The 24651-nt window shown below is 40.0% G+C and overlaps 1 protein-coding gene across 3 annotated transcripts in view; it reads right to left on the bottom strand.

Moving 5' to 3' along the window:
- Positions 1 to 1136: 1136 nt before the first annotated feature.
- KAT7 (lysine acetyltransferase 7) overlaps positions 1137 to 24651 on the bottom strand; it is a 34365-nt gene continuing 10850 nt past the window's right edge. Inside the window, exons 5-15 of one of the 3 annotated variants that reach the window (XM_006061971.3) lie at positions 22189 to 22271; positions 19232 to 19321; positions 17698 to 17796; positions 15456 to 15566; positions 13570 to 13761; positions 8082 to 8171; positions 7727 to 7867; positions 6615 to 6708; positions 4286 to 4432; positions 3586 to 3692; positions 1137 to 2806 (exon numbers count right to left, since the gene is read on the bottom strand). In XM_006061971.3, the coding sequence (XP_006062033.1) occupies positions 2705 to 2806; positions 3586 to 3692; positions 4286 to 4432; positions 6615 to 6708; positions 7727 to 7867; positions 8082 to 8171; positions 13570 to 13761; positions 15456 to 15566; positions 17698 to 17796; positions 19232 to 19321; positions 22189 to 22271 (1256 nt within the window). In that variant the 3' untranslated portion in view covers positions 1137 to 2704. The remainder of the gene's footprint in view (positions 2807 to 3585; positions 3693 to 4285; positions 4433 to 6614; positions 6709 to 7726; positions 7868 to 8081; positions 8172 to 13569; positions 13762 to 15455; positions 15567 to 17697; positions 17797 to 19231; positions 19322 to 22188; positions 22272 to 24651) is intronic. The other 2 variants (XM_044939088.1, XM_006061972.3) reach the window with 2 other exon arrangements.

Here is a 24651-nt window from a genome sequence, read left to right as displayed (position 1 = left end):
AAGTACCCAGCACAATGCTGAGCAGAAAGGAAGCAATCAGCACATGCTGAGGCTTTTTTCCTCTAGAAATGGTTGGTGTTTCCACTTACGGAGTCTCAGAGATGCAGGAATGACTCAAGACTTTTGCTCTTCTAACGAAGGAGCCTAAGAAGCTAAACTTCTTTTGTGCAGGTACAAAAGGAGCCAGAGGGAACAGTCTGACTCAAAACAGCCAAGGAAGTGAACGGTCAGTTCCCACACCTGTAAGGATTTAAAGCAGAGAAATCTTCCTTTGATTTCTAGGTGAGGAAAAAGGGATGACAATCACCAAAGACTTGTGATCTGCACTGTCTATCCACTATCATTGAGGTCCATATTACCTTCCTCAATTTTTCCAAAATGGGAGAGACAATAGAATTTCCCTTTGATGCAAACACTTAGAAGAGGGAAATCAGGGCACACAATTCTCTAAGATGTGTGTAAGAATGGTCTTTTTATAAGCCTGAGTTTCTCTCATCCCATTTCCCACCCTAGTAGGTGACACGTAGGACTCTAACCTTACCAAGGAAGACACTTAGTTTTTCTGCCAGGAGAGGTTCTCACCATGCTGGCCAGAGCGGGCAAAACCACTCCAACAAATACAATTTCCACCTCCCTCCTCTCTACCATCCAGTTAAGTGCCCGGTCTCCCGTTTCTCACACTAGGTAAACACTACAGGAAAGTGCAGCTACTTTCAGAAATCACCTCAACCTGAGGGAGACAATGATTATTAGAGATGGCATTGCTCACTACTGGCAAGTAAGCCTGGAGATAAAAGAGGACACGTCTGTTCCCACTTCCCACAGCTATCCCACCTAGCCTTACCTCCTGCTGGGTCTTCAAATGGATAACAGAAACTACTCACAGCTATGCATACCTGTTAGCTGGAACCAGAGTGTGGCACACAGAATTTACTCCAGCAACTAGACAAGCTCCGAGTTAAGCACTCCCTCCAGATAGCCTGCATTAGAGGAAAAAACAACTTCCCCCACCCACAAATCATGTCCCTAAACAGTCAGTTTACCGCTTAGAAAATAAACCCCAAGTGCATTTCTTATTAGCGGTAGGCCAGCGGCACCATTTCACACTCAAATGAGAGTTCCTGGGTGACAACAAATTTCAGCAGAGAACATGCTTTATTGAAGAGTAGATACAGAACAGCACATTCTACCACATTTGGGGAAGGGTTAGCTTCTGGAAAAGGCCTTTTACCCCTTAAGAAAACCCCCAGTGAAATTGCTTTTGCGTAAATTTTAACAGTGACACTGAAACTGGCAGGGAGCTGCCACTGAACATGCTTAAAGTTAGCTCCCCCCAACCCACAGTGAATATAAGTAGTGTACAAAGATGACAAGAGAAAGGCACAAATGACCAGAGTTGGGATTGTGGTGAGGGCTCCACATGAAGACAGCGGTGTTGCAGGAGACCAAGTTGGGAAGGGTGACATGTCATACATCAAAAGCTGCCCCAAGATAGCAGGTTATAATGGGCTAGAGAGAAATTAGAGGGAGCATCTCTTCCTTCACTTAAACGACACCAAAAATAGAGGAGACCAGAGAATGGGGGGATGGTGGTAAATCCCAAAAAGGAAATGGAGTTCTTGGAAGGGCATAAGCACTTTAGTCCTTAGAGGGAGGGTGAGGCACTGTTGAAAAGAAAAGCAAACCTTGGCAGGGGTGGCCATTCTGCCTTGCTGAGTCATGGGCTGAGATACGGAAGTCATTTTCAATCACTTCTCCAAGGATGTTCAGACAAAAGCAATGCAACTTATGTGCAACTTAGGTGTGCAATATCAGACCGGTACTGGTGAAAGGTTTCTGCAATATAATTAACCGGTTATCATGCAACATGAAAGGGAGAACTGGAAATTATTTTGGCACCTGCAAAAGTAAAAAGAGGCAGGGAGTAAAGAGAAGAAAACATTTACTACTGGGCTCTTTCTCGTGAGGCAAAAAGTAGTATTTCATTCCCTTTCACCAAGATGTTGCCCACTGTCCACAGGTGAACTCAAATCCAAATAGAGAATCACCACCTCTCAATTCTTTTCTCCATCTCATTTAGAGCATATGCTGTAACCAAAACTAATCCCTGCGAGAGTCTTCAGAAGTATTTGGCTCTGGTCAGCCTGATACTGATTAAAAACAGGTCTTTCAGTAAAAATGGAGGAAATAACTTAAAGTGAGATGAAATCCAAAGGGAAGGGACCCCTCCCAACACACACTCAGAAGTGTCACCTCTTCCCTGCCCCTCCAAAAACACATGTAAGGAATAACTGGAAAGGTCCTGGTGGCAGTAACCGTACTTGGTGGTCTGGTGACCAGGTGGCAAGAAGCACTATTACAAAGTTGAGAAGACACGACACAACCTCATGGGGCCAGAGGAGAGAACCAGTGACTGGACAGGTACAGTACCAAAACAGAACACCTTGCGTCAGTGCTACAAGGGATCTGCACTCAAGTCTAATGGAGATCCCATCCAGGCAACCTCACTGAGGCCGAAGCAACAGTTCCTCAGAACCAGCGTCTGCAGTGTACACGAAGGTCGGAGCCAGGACAGTCCTGAGGGGGATGGCCTTCCCAAAGGATACTGTACTTGCCAATCACAAGAGCAACAGAAATGACAGACAGATCCCTAGGGTACGGATTCCTACTGCTGGGGTTCGCTGGCTCGGAGTAACCGGTCACTTTAAGTGCCCTTGGGAGGGGTCCATTTTAAACAGCTTGGATCCATGGTTTTATTGGAGTTGGATCTTTTGGCCTCTTTGGCTATCCACTCATCAATGAGATCCTGAGAGAAAACAATGGGAAAAAAATTATTATATGCATTCAACTAAAATATCTTTATATGTGGATTCCAAAATGATTGTTAGCAAAGAAGAAATCACCAAAGGTTTTATAATATACTAAGGTGTGAAACAGGTATAAAAAAAGTTCTTTTGATTTACCTAATGTTCTCCTACCTAATCCATTTCTTCCTATTATGCCCTCAGCAAGACCTGAAAATCATTACCCATCTTCCCTTATTAAATGTTGTGCACACGTGCTAAGTCGCTTCAGTCGTGCCTGGCTTTGTGCAACCCTGCCAGGCTTCCCTGTTCATGGGATTCTCCAGACAAGAACACTAGAGTGTTGGCCATGGCCCCTCCAGAGTAAATTTTGTAAGTCAACTGAAAAAATTTTTTAAATTGACATCAGTTGAGATGGCATTTTTTAAAGGAATTTAAAACCACTTCTGCAGGCCCTGAAGGTTATGGAGATTCTGCTCCACAGATGGGCACTCTTCTCTGATGTAAAAAAATCATCCAAGGACAGAAGTACAGCAGTGCAACATAAAGCTGCTCAACTGGAGCTCTTGATGCTTGTGTCATCCAAGTGTGAGACAGGAGCTTACCAGAAGCTTCGGATAAGGGTACAGTCAGAGACAAGCCTAACAATGAGACCAAGGAAAAGCTGCATGGAGTCAGACTCTTTAAAAAGGGAAGGTTACGCTGTAAGGTGTGAAGGCTCCACTTTGCTAGGCCTCAAGAGACATAAAGCAATGAGCAAAAAGGCTAGCAGAAACTTTACCTGTCTTTTCAAAACTAGGTGTTTTCCTTTCCAATATTTGAGCATCTGAAGGGCTTGCAGAGTGCTGACAATGTCCACAGGATTCACAGCTGTCTCCTGGCTAATTTCTGAAACAGAAGAGCTACTTGCTCAAAATGTAGACCTCCCCACCCCCCCTACCAAGGACCCCTTTCCTTTGAAGGAAATCTACACAGACTCCAAATGTTTGGAATCTTTGCTACTTGACCCAAGCTGCCCAGAAGTTTATATTCATTTGACCACTTAAAATAACTACAAAAGAGGGACAGTACAGCAGGAAACCACTTTGGCTCCTATAGAAATTGAAGTCAAAGAACAAACTAAATTATTTCACTCTCGCATAAATATTCTGGGATGTTAGAAGTTCCTGTGTGCGCCAAATGACTTGAAGTTTTTCTTCTTTCTTGCTTTTGTTGAGAATTTTGTGAAATAAAGTGTCAGCAACCTAAAATTTGAGAAACCAAATCATATAACCAGTCCCTAGGGCCAAATGCTTTGGAATCCTTAGGCACCTTAGTGAGTGGTCCACATTAGTGAGCCTTCCCCTCTCATATTCAGATGAAACACAGAATGTGGCATTATCTTCGCTGATTACAAAACATGAACAGGGCCAAACAGAAAAGTCAGAATATTCAGAGGAGCAAACATCTTAGGTAACATTCTCTAAGAGCAAAAAACCAACCTTTGATAGAAATCTCTTTGCCTTGGAAATTATGCAGGTAACGAAGAAGCACTTCTTTCCAGTAACTGCGATAGCTTATGAGCCCCAGATCTGAGAGTGGACGTTCTGGGGAGCCAACTTTTTCTTCCACTTTGGAAAGCAAATAACCTGCCAGAGAACAATGCAGACACTGTATTTCATCCTAATAAGAACAGCATACCAAAATGGATAAAGACTTAAGGAGTAGAGTCTGCTTGGCAATATCCATCAGGGTTCAGTCATTTAATGCAATGCTATGTATTAGCTGTAGTATAGTTGACTGCCTTTGTACAAACAAAAGGGGACTAATGTGTTTTCACATTTACTTATAATAGACATTTAATATAAAAGCCTTCTAGTGGAAGCCTGCACTAGAAACTTATTATCTCAGAACTTGCCTGGTAGTGCTGTGGACAAGAATCCTCCTGCCAATGCAGGGGACACGGGTTCAATCCCAGGTCCAGGAAGATTCTACATGCTTCAGAGCAACTAAGCCTGTGCACCACAACTGAGGAGCCTGCACCCTAGAGCCCAAGACCCGAGACTACTGAGCCTGAGTGCCTAGAGCCTGTGCTTCGTAATAAGAGAAGCCACTGGAATGTGAAGTCTGAACACCGCACCAAAGAGTAGCCCCGGCTCACTGAAGCTAGGAAAGCCCAGGCAAAGCAACAAAGACCCAATGCAGCCAAAAATAAAATAATTTAAAAAAAAAAAATTTTTTTTATATAACCCTAAAAACTCTTAAAAGAAAAAAAGAATGGATTATCTCAGTACTGCCTATGAAATATTGGTAGTGGGCAGCAGATGGGAATAGACATGATCTGAATTTCACAAAGTCTCCAGTTTTAACAGCTAAACATCTAACTTTCAACACCAGGGGGATGCAGTCAGCAAACTCATACTTCAGGAAACTAAAACTACTATTTATTTAACCAACTTAAATAAATAACAAAGAAAAAAAAGAGATGGGGCGGGGAACCTCTAAACTAAAAATTGATTTATAAGCTACACAGTTCTATCTGTATTTGAGTAAAAACAACTTTTTTTTTTTAAAGACCAAATCACAAAATAATGAAAATTGAATAGTATATTTTATGACATTAAGGAATTTTTTGTTTTGTAGGGCTTTTTTAGGTATAACAGACCTTATACTTTTAGAGATACCAAGATAACTGAGGGTGGGACTACAGGTAAAACAAGACTAGCCATAAAATGGTAATCATTACAGGAGGGTTTATTATACTATTATGCTACTTTAGTGTATGTTTGAAAATTTCCAAAAAGTTCATAAAATAGTTGTTACCTATTCAAAGATACACAATTCCCTCAACTCCATTAGTGGTTTAGGCCATTTCCTGATTTATCTCTAACCAGGTGGCCTTTAAAAAAAAAAAAGGATCAAAAAGCTGATTCTAGGAATTCTAATATGACCAAAATACATCATGTTACAGTGAACATGGAATAAAATACAGCTGAATCTCATTATTTACAGTAATTATATTCTATAAAGTCACAGCAAACACTGAATAAGCTATATTGAACCATTGCTCTTGGGGTAAATACAGGGTTAGGTTCCTGTGGGCCCCTCATCACATTTTCATCAACCAATCAATATATAACCAACTTTGTTTTATGTGTTTTTATTTAAAGACACCTATTTAATACATACTGTTGACTTAACACTGAACTAAAAGCCAACAGCACAATCACGAATGCCTAAATAAAAACCTGTCTATAAAACACATTTTCTCTGGAAGGCACATCGCAGCCTTATGAGACAGTACTTCAGCACTGTGCTCAGGGGCCACTGAAAACCAACAGGGAATTCCAGTGGCTGGGACTCCACCCTTTCACTGCTGAGGGCCTGGGTTTGATCCCTTGTCAGAGGAATTAAGAGCCCACAAGTTATGTGACATGGCCAAAAAAATAATAATAAAAGATAAAAATAGCAACAAAAAGCATAAAAATATGAACAACATGGCTCTAAAGGACACCAGCTTAAACAAAGCCCAAATAAGTATCTGTTTGACCTCATCTGGAAACATGTGGTGACTTTTTTTTCGCTGCCATGTGCATGTTCTTTGATTTTAGGGTTACAAATAAATTTTACCGAGTAGGCAAATACCCAAATACAGCATTCATGATTAATAAGACCCAAAGCCTCTATCAGGTACACGAATGCCTTTAGAGAACAACTTACAAAACTGAACTTAACACCCATAAACAAATTTGAAGCTTTATGGTTGAAGCTTTATGGATGAATGTGCACAGTCCCTGCTTGTGCAACTTAGGACTTGGCTATTTTACTTACTGAAATCAATGAGCATCTTGCCATAGCCCTGTCTCATGTACTGAGGCATGGTAAGGATACAGGATACATTGTAGTTGAGGAATGAATTCTTTTCCTAAAATCAAGAGCAAACAGATGAGAAGATTAGAAGAATATGGGACCAAAGGTGTCTCAGCAGTCCCAGATACAAGCAAGGCTGCTTGCAAAATATATGCTAACTAGTCCTGGGGAGTGGCTGTCAGGCCTCATAGCTGTATATCCACACCCTTTATGCTGATGATCCCAGGGTTTCCCTAGCTGAGACCTCCAGTCTCACCTTAAGGGCACTGACTCTAAGATTCTTTTTTAGAGGCAAAGAGCAAGGCAAGAAGGTTTAGAGCACTGAATCCAATCTAGAGTAGCACTCTTTAAATCACATATTGTATGATTCCATTTATGTGAAATGTCCAGAATATGCAAGCTTAAATAGAGCCAGTGGGCCTGGGAACAGAATGAGTGGAAATGAGGAGTGACTACTTATGGGTACAGTGTTTCAAACTGGGAGTAACAAAAACTGATAGTGGTGACTGCATGGTGGCTGCACAACTCTGTGACTATACTAAAACCCACGGCATCGTACACTGTAAATGAGTGAATTGTATGGTATGTGAAAATTGTATTTCAATAAAGTTGCTATATCGAAAAGTTATAAGCAAAATCTGGCCTTGAATCTTTAAAGGTGTAGTGGTGTTATCACTGAAGGAGCCCAGCTAGAAAACCAGGCAAAAGGAACATATTTCCTGGTTTTAAGCTAATAATACAGAGGAGAGCAAAGCCAGGAGAGTTGGCTGGCTTGCATGGCAAGATGTGGGCTTGTGGGTTAGTAGGCCGGGTACTGGCCAGCAACTAATGGGCAGCTTCAACCCACAAGTCCAGAAATGAATAAACCAAAAGCTTTTCATAAAGACTGCACATTTTCATTAAATAATCTTTGATACGTGGATGTCCACCCCACCCCCTGCCACCCTTTAAGAGAAGGGCAATCATCAATGCCCAGGGAACCGCCTCTTTCTGTCAGTGATTTGAGGCTTTATATGCCAACATCAACTACCCTGCTCTGGTCATCAGCTTCTTAATCTCCAGATCCCACTGACCTTGGAAAAATATCCAATCAGGTGACAACCAGTGCTGTCTGCTTCTGTCATAACATAGAACAGGAAGGGTTCCACATCATAATATAATGTCTTGTGGTCCAGAAAAAGCTTGGCCAACAGGCACAGGTTTTGGCAGTAGATCTGGAAGTAAAGAAACAGCATTTATGTGTCGGCAAGTGATTCTTATACTTATCAGATAAAGGCCTAAAATTAAAGATCACACCATTATTGTTAATGAAGCAGAAACTGTATTTTGGCCAACAGAAAAGTTCAATCTTCTTTACAAGCTGGAGATAAATTTCTGAAACTAGTGAAAGTACATTTCCATCCCTTCTTCTGATGTCACCCTTTTTACCTTGTTTTTCTTGCCATCCACTTCAAATACAGAGATTGAACCTTTGCGATATATCTCATCACCAGGTGGGTGTTTCCACACACACTTAGCCTGTAAGAGAATGGAATTCACATCAGGGAAACAATCCTTCCCAGTAAGACTTGCTGCTCAAAAGGGAAAAGGAACTACAGGTTGAACTGGGTTAGCTGAGATGGACAGTTTGACAAACTGACAGCAAAATGGATTTTTTTTTTTTAGTGAAACAAAGACTTCTAAATTCACTGCAATATATTTATGGATTTTTATAGCAGTTTGGAACAAGTTTTCTGGATTATTTTCTGGCACTGCTCCAACCTAGGAGATTAAATCTTCTACTATGTAAGAGTAAGATAAATAAAAAATACCCCAGGCTTATTATAAAATGGCTTGTGCCAACAGGAAATTCTTAAGCAGCTTATTTCCAGCAGCTTAAGAGTTGCTAAGTAAAGGTACTCTCACCTTTACCAGTAACTTCTCATTACCACCTAAACCATTATGGTCTTCTTTTCAGATTACAAAACAGACCCAGTGATAAAAACCATGCCCTCTCTCCAAATGTTCCCTTTGTTGTACTATACTGAAATAGGACATGTCCTTCTGTGGCTTTAGAAAAATAGGCAAGGAAGCCTGGTTGAGCAACAGGAAGACAGGGCTGGGGTGGGGGGTGGGGAGACAACAACTTGGCCACAAGAGGGCACAAGGTACCCCTTTCCTCACCTTCAAGTGCTCACAGATTTAATGCAGGGAAGCCACTACTGTAAATAGGTGACTTTTTGAAAGGTTTTATGTAAATACTTCAAAAAATATCATTAAAAAGCATATGTCTTTTCCAATAGTCATGTACAGTTGTGGGAGTTGGACCATAAAGAAGGCTGCATGCTGAAGAACTGATGGTTTCAAACTGGGGTGCTGGAGAGGACTCTTCAGAGTCCCTTGGACAGCAAGGAGATCAAACCAATCAATGCTAAAGGAAATCAATCCTGAATATTCGTTGGAAGGACTGGTGCTGAAGCTCCAATACTCTGGCCACCTGATGCAAAGAGCCGACTCACTGGAAAAGATGCTGGGAAAGAGTGAGGGCAGGAGAAGAGGACAACAGAGGATGAGATGGTTGATGGTTGAATGGCATCACCAACTCAATGGACATGAGTTTGAGCAAACTCTGGGAAAGCGTGATGGTCAGGGAAGCCTGGTGTGCTTCAGTCCATGAAGTCACAGGGTTGGACACGACGGAGTGACTAAACAACAAAAAAAGCATATATATGAATATTTTTTATGAAATTATATTCTGACTCTTTTAGTCAATAAAGAGTCATAAGAGCATCCATGGTGGTCCAGGGGTTAACAATCCACCTGCCAATGCAGGAGACCCACATGCTGCTTGGCAACTAAGCCCACATGCCAAAACTACTGAGCCAGCACTCTAGATAGAGCGCAGGCACCACAACTACTAAAGCCTATGTGCCTAGAGCCCTGCTCCGCAATGAGAAACCACCACAATGAAGACCCAGCAGAGTCAAAAATAAAATAGTAATTAAAAAAAAAGCATGCCCCAATTTGTCACATATAAGTCCACATATCCATTCAGTAATGAGAGCTCCACCTGTGATTTGTTCCTGTCTCCACCCCTTTACTCATGTTGGCTCTTCCCAACAGCAAACAAACTAACAACAATTATCTGTTCAGAAACAGAAGCCAAACTGTTGGCCAAATAGGCAAAGAAAGCCCATTTCTGTGATTATGCCTAAAGCAACAAGAATCTTCAGAGGTATGAATTAAAATAGGTTTTCTATTTCGTGAAATTTGATTTTTATAACATATAATACAGTAGATATTATCAAATATTCAGACTGTTTACTTGATCCTCAGACTATATATAGGCCCTTTGTTTTCTCTCCCTACTATTTCTTGCCTTTTGGCTACTTCGTTAGTTAGTACCACTAAGTAAACAGAAACAGAAAGAAAAAAGAAACAGTAAGCAGTTCACATCAATAAAAATACCAGTCGTTCACATAGCAAACTCTGAATTAGCTTATCTTCATGGTCTACAATCATGAAACCCAGTCCTCACTTATCACCCACCTGCCCCTACTCCCAGCATTCTTCCCCACCCAGTCTAGTGGGAGCCTACTGTGCTGCCGTCTAAAGGGCAGTCTTTAGACGGCAGTCTTAACTGGCAATGGTGGTTCTGGGCCAGAGTGTACTCCAGAGCTGGGAACACAAAAAAGCAGTTTTAGCACCAAACTGGGACGAATACTATGACAGAAACTATAGGAATGCTGGACTATAGATACAGCCACAATCACTTGTGACTATGGAAATAAGAAAAAACAGGTTTCCTCATCTTACAGACCAATCTCCACCCCTGTTCCACGGCACAAATTCAAAACAAGACTTTTCATTCCACAATTAGGAGAAGAAAAATGGCTTAAAACTATAAAATAAGTAAGGAATACATTTGTAAAAAAATAAAATGATTCAATTGTTTATTCCTATTTTAACAAGAAGGCTGTTCAGAAACCAGCAAACACTAAACAACTCACGGGAAAGGCTGACCCAAGGACCTATTCTGTTAATTTCATAATTTGTCTTTCTTAAGCAAGAGTTCCTTCAACACACATTTATGGGGCATTTATTGTCAAGGCTAGTTGCTAGAGATACAAAGGTGAATCACACTGTCCCAGTTCTGTCTAGTGAAGTCCATCTGTTTTTATCCACTTTGAGTCAGAAAAACTGTGGGCAGAGGTAATTCATACCCCAGGAACAGAGAAGAGCAGGCAGCAAGAAAAAGACAGGGAGATGAAAATGACAGCATGTGTTTCAGAGCCACCCAGCACCAGCCTTGCCAAAGGCTGTATACTCCGACTCTGATGTGTGGCTTTCAATTTCCTGTGCCTTCATTCCATTTCTGTGGACCACTGAGAGGTATTTAGATAGATGTCAAAATCCGGAATCCCCAGGCCGGTAGGTGTCTAATATGCTACTGGAGAAGAGCAACAAAATAGCTCCAGAAGGAATGAAGAGGCTGAGCCAAAGTGGAAACACCACCCAGTTGTGGATGTGTCTAGTGGTGAAAGTGAAGTCCGACGCTACAAAGAACAGTACTGCATAGGAACCTGGAATGTTAGGTCCATGTATCAAGGTAAATTGGAAGCAGTCAAACAGGAGATGGCAAGAGTGAGCATCAACATCTCAGGAAATCAATAAGTAAACCAAAAAGGACCGGAATCGGCGAATTTAATTGATGACCATTATACCTACTACTGTGGGCAAGAATCCCTCACAAGAAGTGGAATAGCCCTCATAGTCAACAACAGAGTCTGAAATGCAGTACCTGGGTGCAATCTCAAAAACGACAGAATGATCGATCTCTGTTCGTTTCCAAGGCAAACCATTCAATATCACAGTAATCCAAGTCTATGCCCCAACCACTAATGCCAAAGAAGCTGAACAGTTTTATGAAGACCTACAAGATCTTTTTTTATCATCAAGAACTGGAATGCAAAAGTAAGAAGTCAAGAGACACCTAGAGTACAGGCAAGTTTGGCCTTGGGAGTACAAAATGAAGCAGGGTAAAGGCTTACAGAGTTTTGCTAAGAGAATGCACTGGTCATAGCGAACACTCTCTTCCAACAATACAAGAGATGACTCTACACATGGACATCACCAGATGGTCAACACCAAAATCAAACTGATTACATTCTTTGCAGCCAAAGATGGAGCAGCTCTATATAGTTCAGCAAAAAACAAGACCGGGAGCTGACTGTAGCTAAGATCATGAACTCCTTATTGCAAAATTCAGACTCAAATTGAAGAAAGCAGGGAAAACCACTAGGTCACTCAGGTATGACCTAAATCAAAGCCCTTATAATTATATAGTGGAAGTGACAAACAGATTTAACGGATTAGATCTGATAGAGTACCTGAAGAACCATGGACAGAGGTTCGTGACACTGTACAGGAGGCAGTGATCAAAACCATCCCCAAGAAAAAGAAATGCAAAAAGGCAAAATGGTTGTCTGAGGAGGCCTTACAAATAGCTGAGAAAAGAAGAGAAGAGAAAGGCAAAGGAGAAAAGGAAAGATATATCCATCTGAATGCAGAGTTCCAGAGAATAGCAAGGAGAGATAAGAAAGCCTTCCTAAAGTAATCACTGCAAAGAAATAGAGGAAATAAAGGAAAACAATAGAATGGGAAAGCCTAGAGATCTCTTTAAGATAATTAGAGATACCAAGGGAACATTTCATGCAAAGATGGGCATAAAAAAGGACAGAAACAGTATGGACCTAACAGAAGAAGACATCAAGAAGAAATGGCAAGAATAAACAGAACTATACTAAAAAGATCTTAATGACCCAAATAGCCACAATGGTGTGATCACTCACCTGGAGCCAGACATCCTGGAGTCAGGAAGTAGTGGAGATGACGGTCAGGAAGTAGTGGAGGTGACAGAACTCCAGCTGAGCTATTTCAAATCCTAAATGATGATGCTGTTAAAGTGCTGCACTCAATATGTCAGTGAATTTGGAAAACTCAGCACTAGCCACAGGACTGGAAAATGTCAGTTTTCATTCCAGTCCCAAAGAAAGGCAATGCCAGAGAATGTGCAAACCATCACACGATTGCACTCATTTCATATACTAGTAAAGTAATGCTCAAAATCCTTCAAGTTAGGCTTCAACAGTATGTGAACTGAGAACTTCCAGATTTATACAAACTGGATTTAGAAAAGGCTAAGGAAGCAGAGATCAAACTGCCAACATCCATCAGATCATAGAAAAAGCAAGAGAATTCCAGAAAAACATCTACTTCTGCTTCATTGACTACACTAAAGCCTTTGACTGTATAGATCACAACAAACTGGAAAATTCTTTAAGAGATGAGAATACCAGACCACCTTACCTTACACCTCCTGAGAAATCTGTGTGCAGATCAAGAAACAACAGTTAGACCAGACGCGGAACAACAGACTGGTTCTGTATAGTCAAAGCTATGGTTTTTCCAGTAGTCATGTACAGATGTGAGAGGGGAAAATAAGAAAGGCTAAGTGCTGAAGAATTGATGCTCTTGAACTGTGGTGCTGGAGAAGACTCTCGGGAGTCCCTTGGACAGCAAGGAGATCAATCAATCCTAAAAGAAATCAGTCCTGAATATTCATTGGAAAGACTGACGCTGAAGTGGAGGCTCCAATACTTCAGCCACCTGATGTGAAGAGCCAACTCACTGGAAAAGACTCTGATGCTGGGAAAGATTGAAGGCAGGAGGAAAGGGACGACAGAGGATGAGATGGTTAGATGGCACCACGGACTCAATGGACTTGAGCTTGAGCAAAAGGGAAGCTCTGAGGCAAACCTGGAGTGCTGCTGTCCATGGGGTGGCAAAGCATTGGACATGACTGAGCAACTGGAAAACAAAAATATAGACATCCTAGCTTATCACCACTATGGTCATGGACCTTCAGACAACTTACCATGTGTCGGCGGAGTATTGTTTGGCTCTTCATGTATTTTAAACAGAATTCACACATGTAAAGACGTCCCAGTCGTGCATATTCTTCAGGATAGGGAGAATGGTACCAAGTATCAAGCTCATAGCGACCAAAAGCAATTGTTTTAATCATGTTGCTCCCCTCTGTGATTTGGCCTTGCAGCCTTAACTTCTCCTGTATTGCAGAGAAGAAATCAAGTTAAAGGAGGATAAGAATTAATCATTTCTATTGTTGTAAGCCCTGTGCATGCCACCACAACTGGCTATGAAAAAAATAATATGTGGCTTCTAGCTCATGAGAAACTTGCACTGAAGAGCACTATGGGGGCATGGGTCACCAGGAAGGCCAGAGAAAATGTACTGTCTACACTGCCCAGAGCACAGGTCTTGAGAGTGGCTTTTCTCTACCTACCCACTTGGGCCTCATCTCTTGAACATCAGAATAAGCCCTTCGAATTTTACTTTTTATCAGTCTGAAACAAATTGAATTTTAAAAGACCATCTATCACAAACTCCCTACACCTCAATAAACATTCTAAACCTAAACAAAAGCTTCTCCAGAATGCGCTTCATACATGTGCAAAAGCTTTTATAAAGAAAGCTGTATGGATCTGCACGACATGCACCCATGCTGGCCATGCTCTCAACTTGGGTCCTTTAAAAAACACTTTGAAACAGGGATGATGCTTTAATTCTGGAATTTAAAGCTAGAAAGTAGAAGATATTTTTGAATACCTGTCCCCACTCAGTGGCTATGAGTTAGCCACAGAAATAATTCTGAAGAATAATCAGGCAGAGCTCTAAAAAGCTGGCCTAGGAAATGTTCAGTACCAGGGTAAGATAGAGAAAAGCAGCAGCGGTAGCCCAGCCTAAACAAGGGCAGCGATCAAACCCTGGCTCTCCCAAAATTTTAACAAGTCTCCTCTATAGGGCCTTATACCAAGGTCACAGGACAAAAATTTCTGTAATTAACGAAGGTCAGTAGCAGCTGTTGCCATGAGCCTCCTGATCTAAATCAGCCAGGTCTTTACCCTGCATTAGGTAAAATACCCACCCTGAAACATTCTAACCAATCACTTAATGTCACCTTTCCAGTTGAAATTTTCTCTGCCTTTAAGGGTATAAAAATTGGCAACTAGCCCAAGAAAGGGGTCAGCTCTCCCTTGAGCCAGCCTGCTTTCTAATAACATCTCCCACTCTAAGAAACTCTGTTCTCCTCTCATTCTGCCTCATGTCTGGAAATTCTTTTCCAACCAGCCCATGGACCACTACATAATAAAGAATTCTTAAATAAAGTATTCGATTATAATTTTTTTTTAAAAAAGAAAGATGAAATTCACTTTACAAACTTTAAGTTTCTTTGGACATATTTAATTCATTAAATCAGAATTCTAAACTATCTGACAACATGTTGTCAGATTCTAAACTATCTGACAACAACCTTGATCATTATTCCTCTCCCATTCTTTTATAGCTGCAATGAAAGGCTGAAGCAATCCCACAAAGGGGAGTTCCTATTTAGGTTAAGAGGACAACAGAGAGGGGTACCTTCCAGTCTAGGGCTTCTCAGAACTGCAAATTATCCAACTAACACAAAGGGGCACCTACTGTTCTAACTACCTCTACCAAACAGGTCCTTCCAGGAGTTGAGGTGGAGAGGGAAAACTTTAAGGGACAAAGGGAGGGAGGAGGGGTAATTAATTTTAAATATCAATAGGAAGGAAATCTCAAATAAGGATGGCCGGGGGAAGGGAAAAAGAGTCAAGCAGCAAACTATGTTTAATCCCTAGCAAACTGGGTGCTAATTTTCCTTGGCAGTTCCAAGTGACCCTCACAAGTGGTCCTCATCTTGGAAGTTTTAATACTCACCAGATCCTCTGAAGCACGGGCTTGTGCTCTTCGGAAAAGATCCAAGTCATACTCGCTCGTCAGGTTTTCCAGGAGAGGTTCCCGAGTGTTCCCATAGGTCTGCCTGTGTTCCTAGGAAAATAACCAGAGCATGATACTTTCTGCTTCTAAGAACTTAACCTATTGCATTTCAACGGATGCCAATCAGAGGGCCAAGAATAACCATACCTATTTATTTAGTACCTACTATTAATATTTGCCAGCCATTATACTAGGCACTAGGGATCAGATATAAAACAAACTATCAGACAGGTTAATTCCAGAAGATACCCCCAACTACCCACTCTAGTGAACCTGGAAAGGAAATGTCCTAATAACCACCCCTAAAGGGAGTTTCATTCTTCAGAATTTTATGCTTCCATTTCTTCCTCTGAAAATGTGCATAGCAAAACAAATAAATAAAATGTAACAAAACCTAGATGCACTACCAACTTCTAGAATCCTGAGATCTAGTTGGATACTCATTTAAAAACAAAACCAAATAAAAACTAGAATCTCTAAGCCTTCATTTCTAAGATTTTAGGCTGAAAATAAAATCTACAGGTAGGAAGGAGCAGCTGGACTAAGCAGGCTTTTGTAAACTCTTTCCCTTGAACTGCTGCACCTACCATAACAAAATCCACCAAAGGCACTGGAATACTCCCACTTTAGAACTCCAGTCCAAGTCTACAGGAAAAAAGGTTAGCCTCCTTGAGAAATGCTTTACTAAATATTAAGCAAGTACTAAAGAGGGAACAGTCATTGAAAACTAGAATCATAAAAATAATCCAGTTTTAAATAAATAATATCAAATCTTACCATGGCAGTCAGTACACAAGTATCCATACACAAGAAAGAAAATCCATAGGGGCAACTTTCCTTTTAACCTTCAATTCTAGCCCTTCCCACTCCTTCTTAGACTCCGCCTCCTAGCAGAAGGTGAAGAGGATCGGAAGACAGTAGAAGATAATGGCTAAGAGGATCAGAAGGCTCATTCCAGGAAGAATGCTGTAGACCCTACTCATATATTAGCATATGAAGAAACCACTCACCAGTACTTTTACCCCTATTAAAATTTCTTCTGGCTATTCTGGGCCCCTTTGATGGACATCGTTTTAATTTGGGGTTCTATCATCTAAGCCTTGGGTTCTAAGTATTTCTTCTAGTTTCGTGAACTTTTTTAAAAAGCTTTAAAAAATCCTATCCACTACTTTTACTAGGAAGGTCAGCCCAAACTAGAAAGCAGATGTAAGGTAAATTTCAGGAGCTTTTATTCAGACACTCTCTACCTTTATGATTCTGGGAAATTCATAATCTAAATCTCAGTTTTCCATCTATAAAACAGCTGAAATACCACCCATCTTTGTAACAAAGATTATGGGGGCAACATAAGCACAGTGCCTGCCTAGCATATAAGCACTTAATAAATGGTATTATCATAGTATTACATCTCTACCCAACCTGTAGATAAAAATACTGAACAAGACAGAGGGGAAGCACACAATTTTCACCCGAAAGCCCAATTCCACAGCTGGGTCTTGGCTGCTGTGATGGGCTTCCTCTGGCTGCAGTGAGCGGGGGCCGCTCTTCCTTGAGGTGCGGGGCCTCTTACTGCACCGGCTTCCCCTGCTGCAGAGTACGGGCTCCAGCAGTCAGGCTCAGTGGATGCGGCGCAATGGCTTAGCTGCTCCAAGGCATATGGGATCTTCCGGACCAGGGATTGAACCCATGTACCCTGCATTGGTAGGTGGATTCTTAACCACTGGACCACCAGGGAAGTCATAAATGTACACTATTTTTAAAACTAGGAAAATAAAAAACTATAAAAAGATTTAATATATATCACCCAATTAAAACCTTTTATCGTGTAGGTATTTTATTCTTTCATTTAAAGAAATGAACTGATGCTTGGCTTGAATATTCCTCCTTATATTTAACATCGTATTTGTTCTAACAAAAAAATTTAACCCTTTAAACCTAAAGTGAGGTTTATAAACTAGAAGATTCTATTTTTTCTTAATCTAAATTCTAACAGTATTTGTTTTTTGAGGACGCCCAGTTCCACTCTTGTTGGAGAATTATATATACAGTGAACTCTAACTGCCAAAGAGTCCTGTTACAGAGCATACTAAATGGCAAATGTGAAAAGCAGAATCTTAGCAACCAAAAGGAATCAAATGTGATAGCAAGAGTTCATGCTATTAAATATTTAACTTATCCTCACCATATATTTCTCTTTTTGTTCTTTGCTCAGCCCAGAATTTCTTTTCTTCCTGAGTTCAGCAACCTTTTCCTTATATCGCAACTGCCTCTCTGATGGTGCCTAAAAAGAAAAAGGAGAAAATGGAGAAGCTAGCTAGAAAACTCATTATGTAATTAAGTCTCTACATGAAAGTAACATACACCAAAGAAAGGGTAGAGGGAACAACGGTGGGGGTGGGATGCGAAGTATATTACAGCCACCCTGTGAATGCTGCAGTACTTTTTAAACTCCAAATGGGGTTCCCTCATCACCTAGACCACTACCCCGTCAGTTAAGATGAGTTCAGGAAATGTCCTTACTTTAATATTAATCCAAATGGAATATAGATTAAGGATGGAAACAACAGGAATAAAATAAAGATCATTTCAATTCATTAGGCATTTATTGAATGCTTACTGCTTTCCAAGCACTGATATGGAAAATGAATAAAAATTTAAAAACTGAATAAGAATAGAACCCAAGATAAACAATGAAGAAAAGTGTAGCCACCTCTTACTGAGTGCTTATTACCTGCCCAGCACTGAGGACAGGCACTTACGGTACTTTACATGCATAATTTAGCTGACTACACTGCCAGGTAGGTATTATTCAAGGAAATAAAATTGAGGGAGTTAGCTGACCTGCCTAAGACCACACAGCTAGAGTAACAGAATCGCAGTATTCAAATCCAGACCTGTCTGGCTCCAAAGTCAAATTTCTTCCCGTCACCGTGCCTCCTCTGCTATCCACTTATAATCTAACCACAAAAACAGACATCCATATGATAAGCTATGAGTATATAAAACGTGCCAAAACCTAAACTAACATTCTGAGAACATTACAAACAGGAATACATGAGGAAGAAATTCATTAATGGTACAAGATTTGGGAAGAATTCCGACAACAGCTAAGAGTTGCACAAGGCCTTGAAGGAAAAACACAATCTCTTCTTGGTATAAGTATAGAGTTCTAGGCAGAAAAACAGCAAGAGAAAACACCAAAGGCATTCGGGGGCAGGGGAGGGGACAAGGAATTAAGCATAATCAACGTGCATGAATGTTCAGAGAGACAGGAAGATTAGAGCAAAGCAGCATCTTGAAATCCAACAGAGAAGAAAAGTAGAAGAAAAATGACATAATCAACAAGCGTCAATGCTAAGAAAAAGTCACTGGTGCCATTGGAAACAAACCAGCAGAGTAGAGGGGCCTGAAAGTAAATTATAATGGGTTAGAAAGTGGATGAAAATGAGGATATAGAGCAGAGAATGTAATCTCTCAAATAATCAAGATTACCTATTATTATCACAAGTAGCATGATTCCTTCATTTATGAGGTAGAAGTTTTGTTTCTAGAAAATTTATTATTTGGAAAAAGCACTGTTTCTGACTGAAGACCACTTATGAAGACACAGCTCAGGAAACAAGAGGCGTGGACATAGCTACAACCGTTACGGGGCAGAGAGAATCCAAGACTCGGCTCTCAACTGTGAACGGCCGGAGCGTGAACAAGGCCCGTACCTGGTGCCTGGTTGCATGCCTGTTGTTGTCATCTTGCCTGTGGGACAGCATCCTTTCTTCTATCTGCTTATCCCGGCTCTGTGCTCTCACCTGCAACCATCAACAATGTCAATCAATCCACCTGTTCTAAGACTCTGTTCACTTAAAGTGTAAGAATACAGCAGTAATCCCTTGAATTTACACTGTACTTTCACTTTCAAAGGGTCTTCACGTTAGCACAATCTGTATAAGAAACAGATAAGGCAAGCTTCATATTCTGTTTTCTCAGCCATTATCTGAGAATCAGAAAGTGACATAATTACAGCTGGATGGTGGTAAAGCTAGGATTTTAACTAAGTCTGATGACTCTGAGCCTCTTTCCACTGTGCAATGCTAAGTGTGAGGAAGTGCAAACACAGAGTAAAGAAGTACAAAGAAAAGGTTAGATACTTCAAGTCTAAAGGGAAACCTAACTGCATTTATGACCTTAGATAAATCACCTTCGATTGCCAACAGTCTCAGATTCATCTACTGGGCAGTGAGGACTCATCCAACTCCCTATTTCACATCAACACTAAAACTCAACATGGTCAAAACAGGGCGACTAACACTCTCCCACAAATCTGCTCCACCCCAAAACTCCTCTATAGCAATAAATAGTAACACTTTTTAAACAACCGATCAGGTCAAAAACTTGAACATCAATGATGTTTGATTCTTCTCTTCTCTCCCACCTCACATGATATTCATCAGCAAGTCTATCAGGCTGCCCCTTTCCAAAACACATCCCAAGTCCAGCCAATTCTGACCATCTCCACTGCCAACAGTCCAAGACACCATCTACTGCCTGAACCTCAGAGTAGCCTTCCCACCAAGTCTACCCTGTGTCAACTCTTTCCCCCTCCAGTTCATTCTCCACATACCAGCAAGCTGTGATTTTTCACAAGTGTTTTGGTATTTAGCTAAAGCCCTCTGAATGCTTCTCATGGCTGTCAGAACAAAAGCATTCTCCTTTTGCCAAGGCCTACAGGCCCTTCATGATCTGGATCCTACTTCTTCATTTCCTATCATATTTCAGCCTCACTGGCTTACTTTCCATCCTTCAAAACCAACCATTTTTTCCCCACCTCACAGCCTTTGAGCTTACCCATCCTTCTACTCAGCATCTAGACACTACTGCTTCTTTGCCATCATCCACGGCTCAGATAAAATGTCTTTCTTCACAGCCCAAGCAACCTTGTCACCTCCAAAACAGTCACTCTCCGTTTAGTCTTTTCGTTTCTCAAGTTTACCACTAAATGAAATTCATACCAATTTTCTATGTTGATTATACCTCTCCCCATGAAAATGTAAACTCACTGAATACGGTCTTTTGACTGAATAAAAATGGTAATATTGCTGATTGCAATCATTTATCGGAAAAGTCAGAGTAATTCTGTGCATGCCAAGTATTTTAAAAACTCTGGGGCTTTTAATAAATGTGAGGAATTAGTCTAATGTTTCCATTTGAGATTCTAAATGTAATAAAATATGTATCTTTCAGAAATACTCCTGATCCTCTAACCACATGGTCCAGTAGTAAAGATGGATAATCCTGAGTCTGATTCCCTTTGTAACAGAGACCACAAAAGAGTAAAGTTCAAGAAATATGTTTCTTTTTCCAAAATTTTCTTCCCCAAACTGAAAATTGTCTTTCTTTTTTTAAATAAACTGCTTAAGGCAACATGTTCATACTGCTATCATCCAACAATTTTATACCTTAGGAAGACTTTTATATAAAACCATCCATAGTATTAGATCATCACATTTAAAGACAAGTAGTAACAGACAATTCCCAAAAAACAGGGATCACAGTTATTTTCAGAGAAAAAAGCACCTAATGCCTTGTCAGCTTCTGAAGGAGAAGATGGAAGAGCTATTCCTGTTTTGATCTGGTCTCACACTAACAGGAAGATAATGGCAAGACCTACCACTTCTACAGTCAGCAGAATAAACTGCCTTGCTATAAGAGAAAGTTGAGATGAAGGAAAACAAGGGTAAGGGTCCACATACTCAAAAAGACTAAACACAACACATAAAAAAGCTTTCTCTCCTGTGGTCCACTTGTAAATAAGAGAACACATTCCTCAATCAGGGAGAATTAACACTAACTAGGGAATCTCATTTTTCTCAGGAGGAATCTGGCCCAGACAGGAACAAACCTGTTATACTGGCCTTGTTAGCAAAATAATCACCACAAAAGCAACAATTAATACTTTGGTCTAACCAACCTGGATACCCTATCCAAATACTACCTGAGCAATGCGTTTAATTAATAACATTTTCAACTTGTTTGTCCATAATTCGTTTTTTGGTTTCTCCTTGGTAGCAACAATCCAGACAGACACATACAAAATAGGGTCTTAGGTTCTACTCTTAAATCCATTATTTCAAATTCCAAAAGTTATTTAGAACTGTATTTTTCAAGATTGTAAGACAAGAATTAGCCAAGAGTAGGTATGATTGAGAGTAACAAAAAGGAGAAGTATTCCATAGAAGTAGACATAGAGGAAGAGAATTTAGAAAAACCTTTAAAAAGTAAAATACCTTCATAGATTTGTAAGAGAAACTAATGCATAAATACTGAGATCACATATTTATGCAAATTATTCCTTAGTGGAAAAGGTCCCTAGCAATCTTTGAAGAAAATTTTCAACAGAAAATATTGATGCAATTAGAGGGTGACATTCCAAATAGTCCATAGAGAATCCCTTTGTTAATTTCTCTCAAAGCACTCCTTACAGACAATAATCCTTTTATTAGTCTGTTTTCCTTTCTTTAAACACAGCTGTTTCATAACGTTTCCTCCACTAGTATGTAAGATCAAGGACCCTGCCCATCTTGTTCACACTGTATCCCCATTGTTTAGCCAAGTGCCTGGCAAACGGTAAGCACTCAATAAGTATATGGTGAATAAATGACAATATATAATTAATTACCTTGCATTCATCAGCTGAGAGATTATGATAGAGAGGGCATCCTGATATGGAGAAATGTCTCTCATGTTTTCCTGTAAGGTGTCCTGTTAAAAGAAGAAAAAACTTAACCTCAAGATGAAAGATCTAAGCTTGGAAAGTAATAGTTTTCACTAAAATAAACCTTTTTACGATACCATTTTTATCAAGTATATGTCTGATTACAGATTAAATCCATCAAAGGCAAGGGTCATAACTTGCACCCACAATAAATTATTTTCTTCTACAGGTTGGACCTAACCATCTCTGAACATATTTGCATATATTCAATATAAACTGTAGTTCCTTCTTTTCTGATCACGTATTTCTCAAATTCCAAAATGTCAGAAACCCATAAATTTACTTAAAAGGCACAAAGTTATAAGCAAGAATATTTTCTTTTGGTAGAACTTAACTTTCCTATGCTAAATTGATTAAGTCATATGTTTAATAAGTGTGGTTTCTATTGTGCAATGTTATCCAATCTAAATTGAACTTCTTACAATAATCAAAAGAAAATGGAGATGGAAGTGGTCTTTTCTAACATATAAGGAAATATACTTTGGTAATTTTGGACCAGATTAAATATATTCATTTTTGTGGAGGGGTGGCTGATTTTGTTTAAAGATTTAGGCTTCTTTTATAATCAAACTTTTAAATTATTACTATTTTGTTTTTAAAATACATAATCAAACTTTTAAACAGGTAGTTTGTGCAAGGGAAAGGAGGAAAAATACTAGAAAAGACAATACAGAAAGCTCTTTTTTATCTAAAGGGGTATTTATTTTTCTGTTTTTCACATGGTTTGTGAAAATACACAGGTAATTGATTATTTCATTTTTATATGTCTTTTTTTTATATGTCTCTTCAATCAAAACATTCATCAAACATCTAAGACTGAGACAGATGGTGAGACAATGCTAATGAGATAAATTAGCTAAGTTAAACTGCAAATCTACAAAATTCTTTCTTTCATGGAAAAAAGACATTTAATTTGTAGTAAAGGAGACATTTAAAAGAGATTTAAAAATTATACAAGATTTATAGAATACGCTTTAAAGGGTAGCAAAAGAGTTGGACACGACTGAGCGACTTCACTTTCCCTTTTCACTTTCATGCATTGGAGAGGGAAATGGCAACCCACTCCAGTGCTCTTGCCTGGAGAATCCCAGGGATGGGGGAGCCTGGTGGGCTGCCATCTATGGGGTCGCACAGTCGGACACGACTGAAGTGACTTAGCAGCAGCAGCAGCAACACGGAATTCCCTGATGGTCCAGTGGTTAGGACTCTGCATTCACTGCCGAGGGCCCAGGTTTGATCCCTGGTTGAGGAACTAAAATCCCACAAGCTGGGCAGAGCGGCCAAAAAATATATAAATAAACAAATAAAGGGTAAAAACAGTGCAAGTATTGCGGGAGAGGAAAATTAATACAGGGCTTTACAGGTGGCACTAGTGGCAAAGAATCCACCTGCCAATGCAGGAGATGTAAGAGACGTGGGTTTGATCCCCAGGTCAGGAAGATCTCCTGGAGGAGGAAATGGCAACCTACTCCAATACTCTTGCTTGGAAATCCCATAGACAGAGGAGCCTGGCAGGTTCCAGTCCAAGAGGTCACAAAGAGTTGGACATGACTGAGCACACATACACAAGAACAAGACAAGAGTTAATATAATAATATGCAGGCTGCCATTTCTCCAAGACTGTATTATTAAAAATCCTGCCTGCCAATCCAGGAGATGTAAGAGAGACATGGGTTCAATCTCTAGGTCAGGAAGATCTCCTGCAGAAGGAAACGGCAACACACTCCAGTATTCTTGCCTGGAGAATCCCATGGACAGAGGGGCCTGGCAATCTACCATCCATAGGATCGCAGAGTTGGACACAACTGAAGCAACTTAGCACAGCACAGCACATATTATTAAAAATGCAATCTTAGAGATCCACACATTTATCTTAGACACCAAAAACTACCCTCAGTGATCAAAAACTATGTACAAAATGTAAAGTATCATGGCTCTAGCAAGCCTTTTAGATATTATGCATCTATCTATAACTTCTGAATAAATTATTGAAGTTTGTTTTATTTTATAATATGTAAACTAAAACCAATCTGCCTATATTAAAAGTTTATAAATGATAGCTGTTCTATTAACCTAGCAAATTCCACTGCTATGAATTCATCCAGTAGATTTCTAGAAAGACACTAAAATATACATACATACAAGGCTATCAATTAGAGTACTGTTCTAAATAGTTTTTAAAAGAAGCTAAAAAAGGAGAAACAATATAAATATCAATCAATACAGGGCAATTCAAGTAATTTCTGAACTTTCAAATATAATGGAATTCTCTATATCCTTTAAACAAGAGAGACCTCTGAGTGCCAACAATGTAAAATATCTAAGATGTCAAACTAACCATTGTTTATATTCCTTTTTATAAATAAC

Source organism: Bubalus bubalis, chromosome 3 (genome assembly GCF_019923935.1).
Source record: "Bubalus bubalis isolate 160015118507 breed Murrah chromosome 3, NDDB_SH_1, whole genome shotgun sequence".
NCBI classification, from domain to species: Eukaryota; Metazoa; Chordata; class Mammalia; order Artiodactyla; family Bovidae; genus Bubalus; species Bubalus bubalis.
This window is presented reverse-complemented; position numbering and strand designations above follow the sequence as displayed.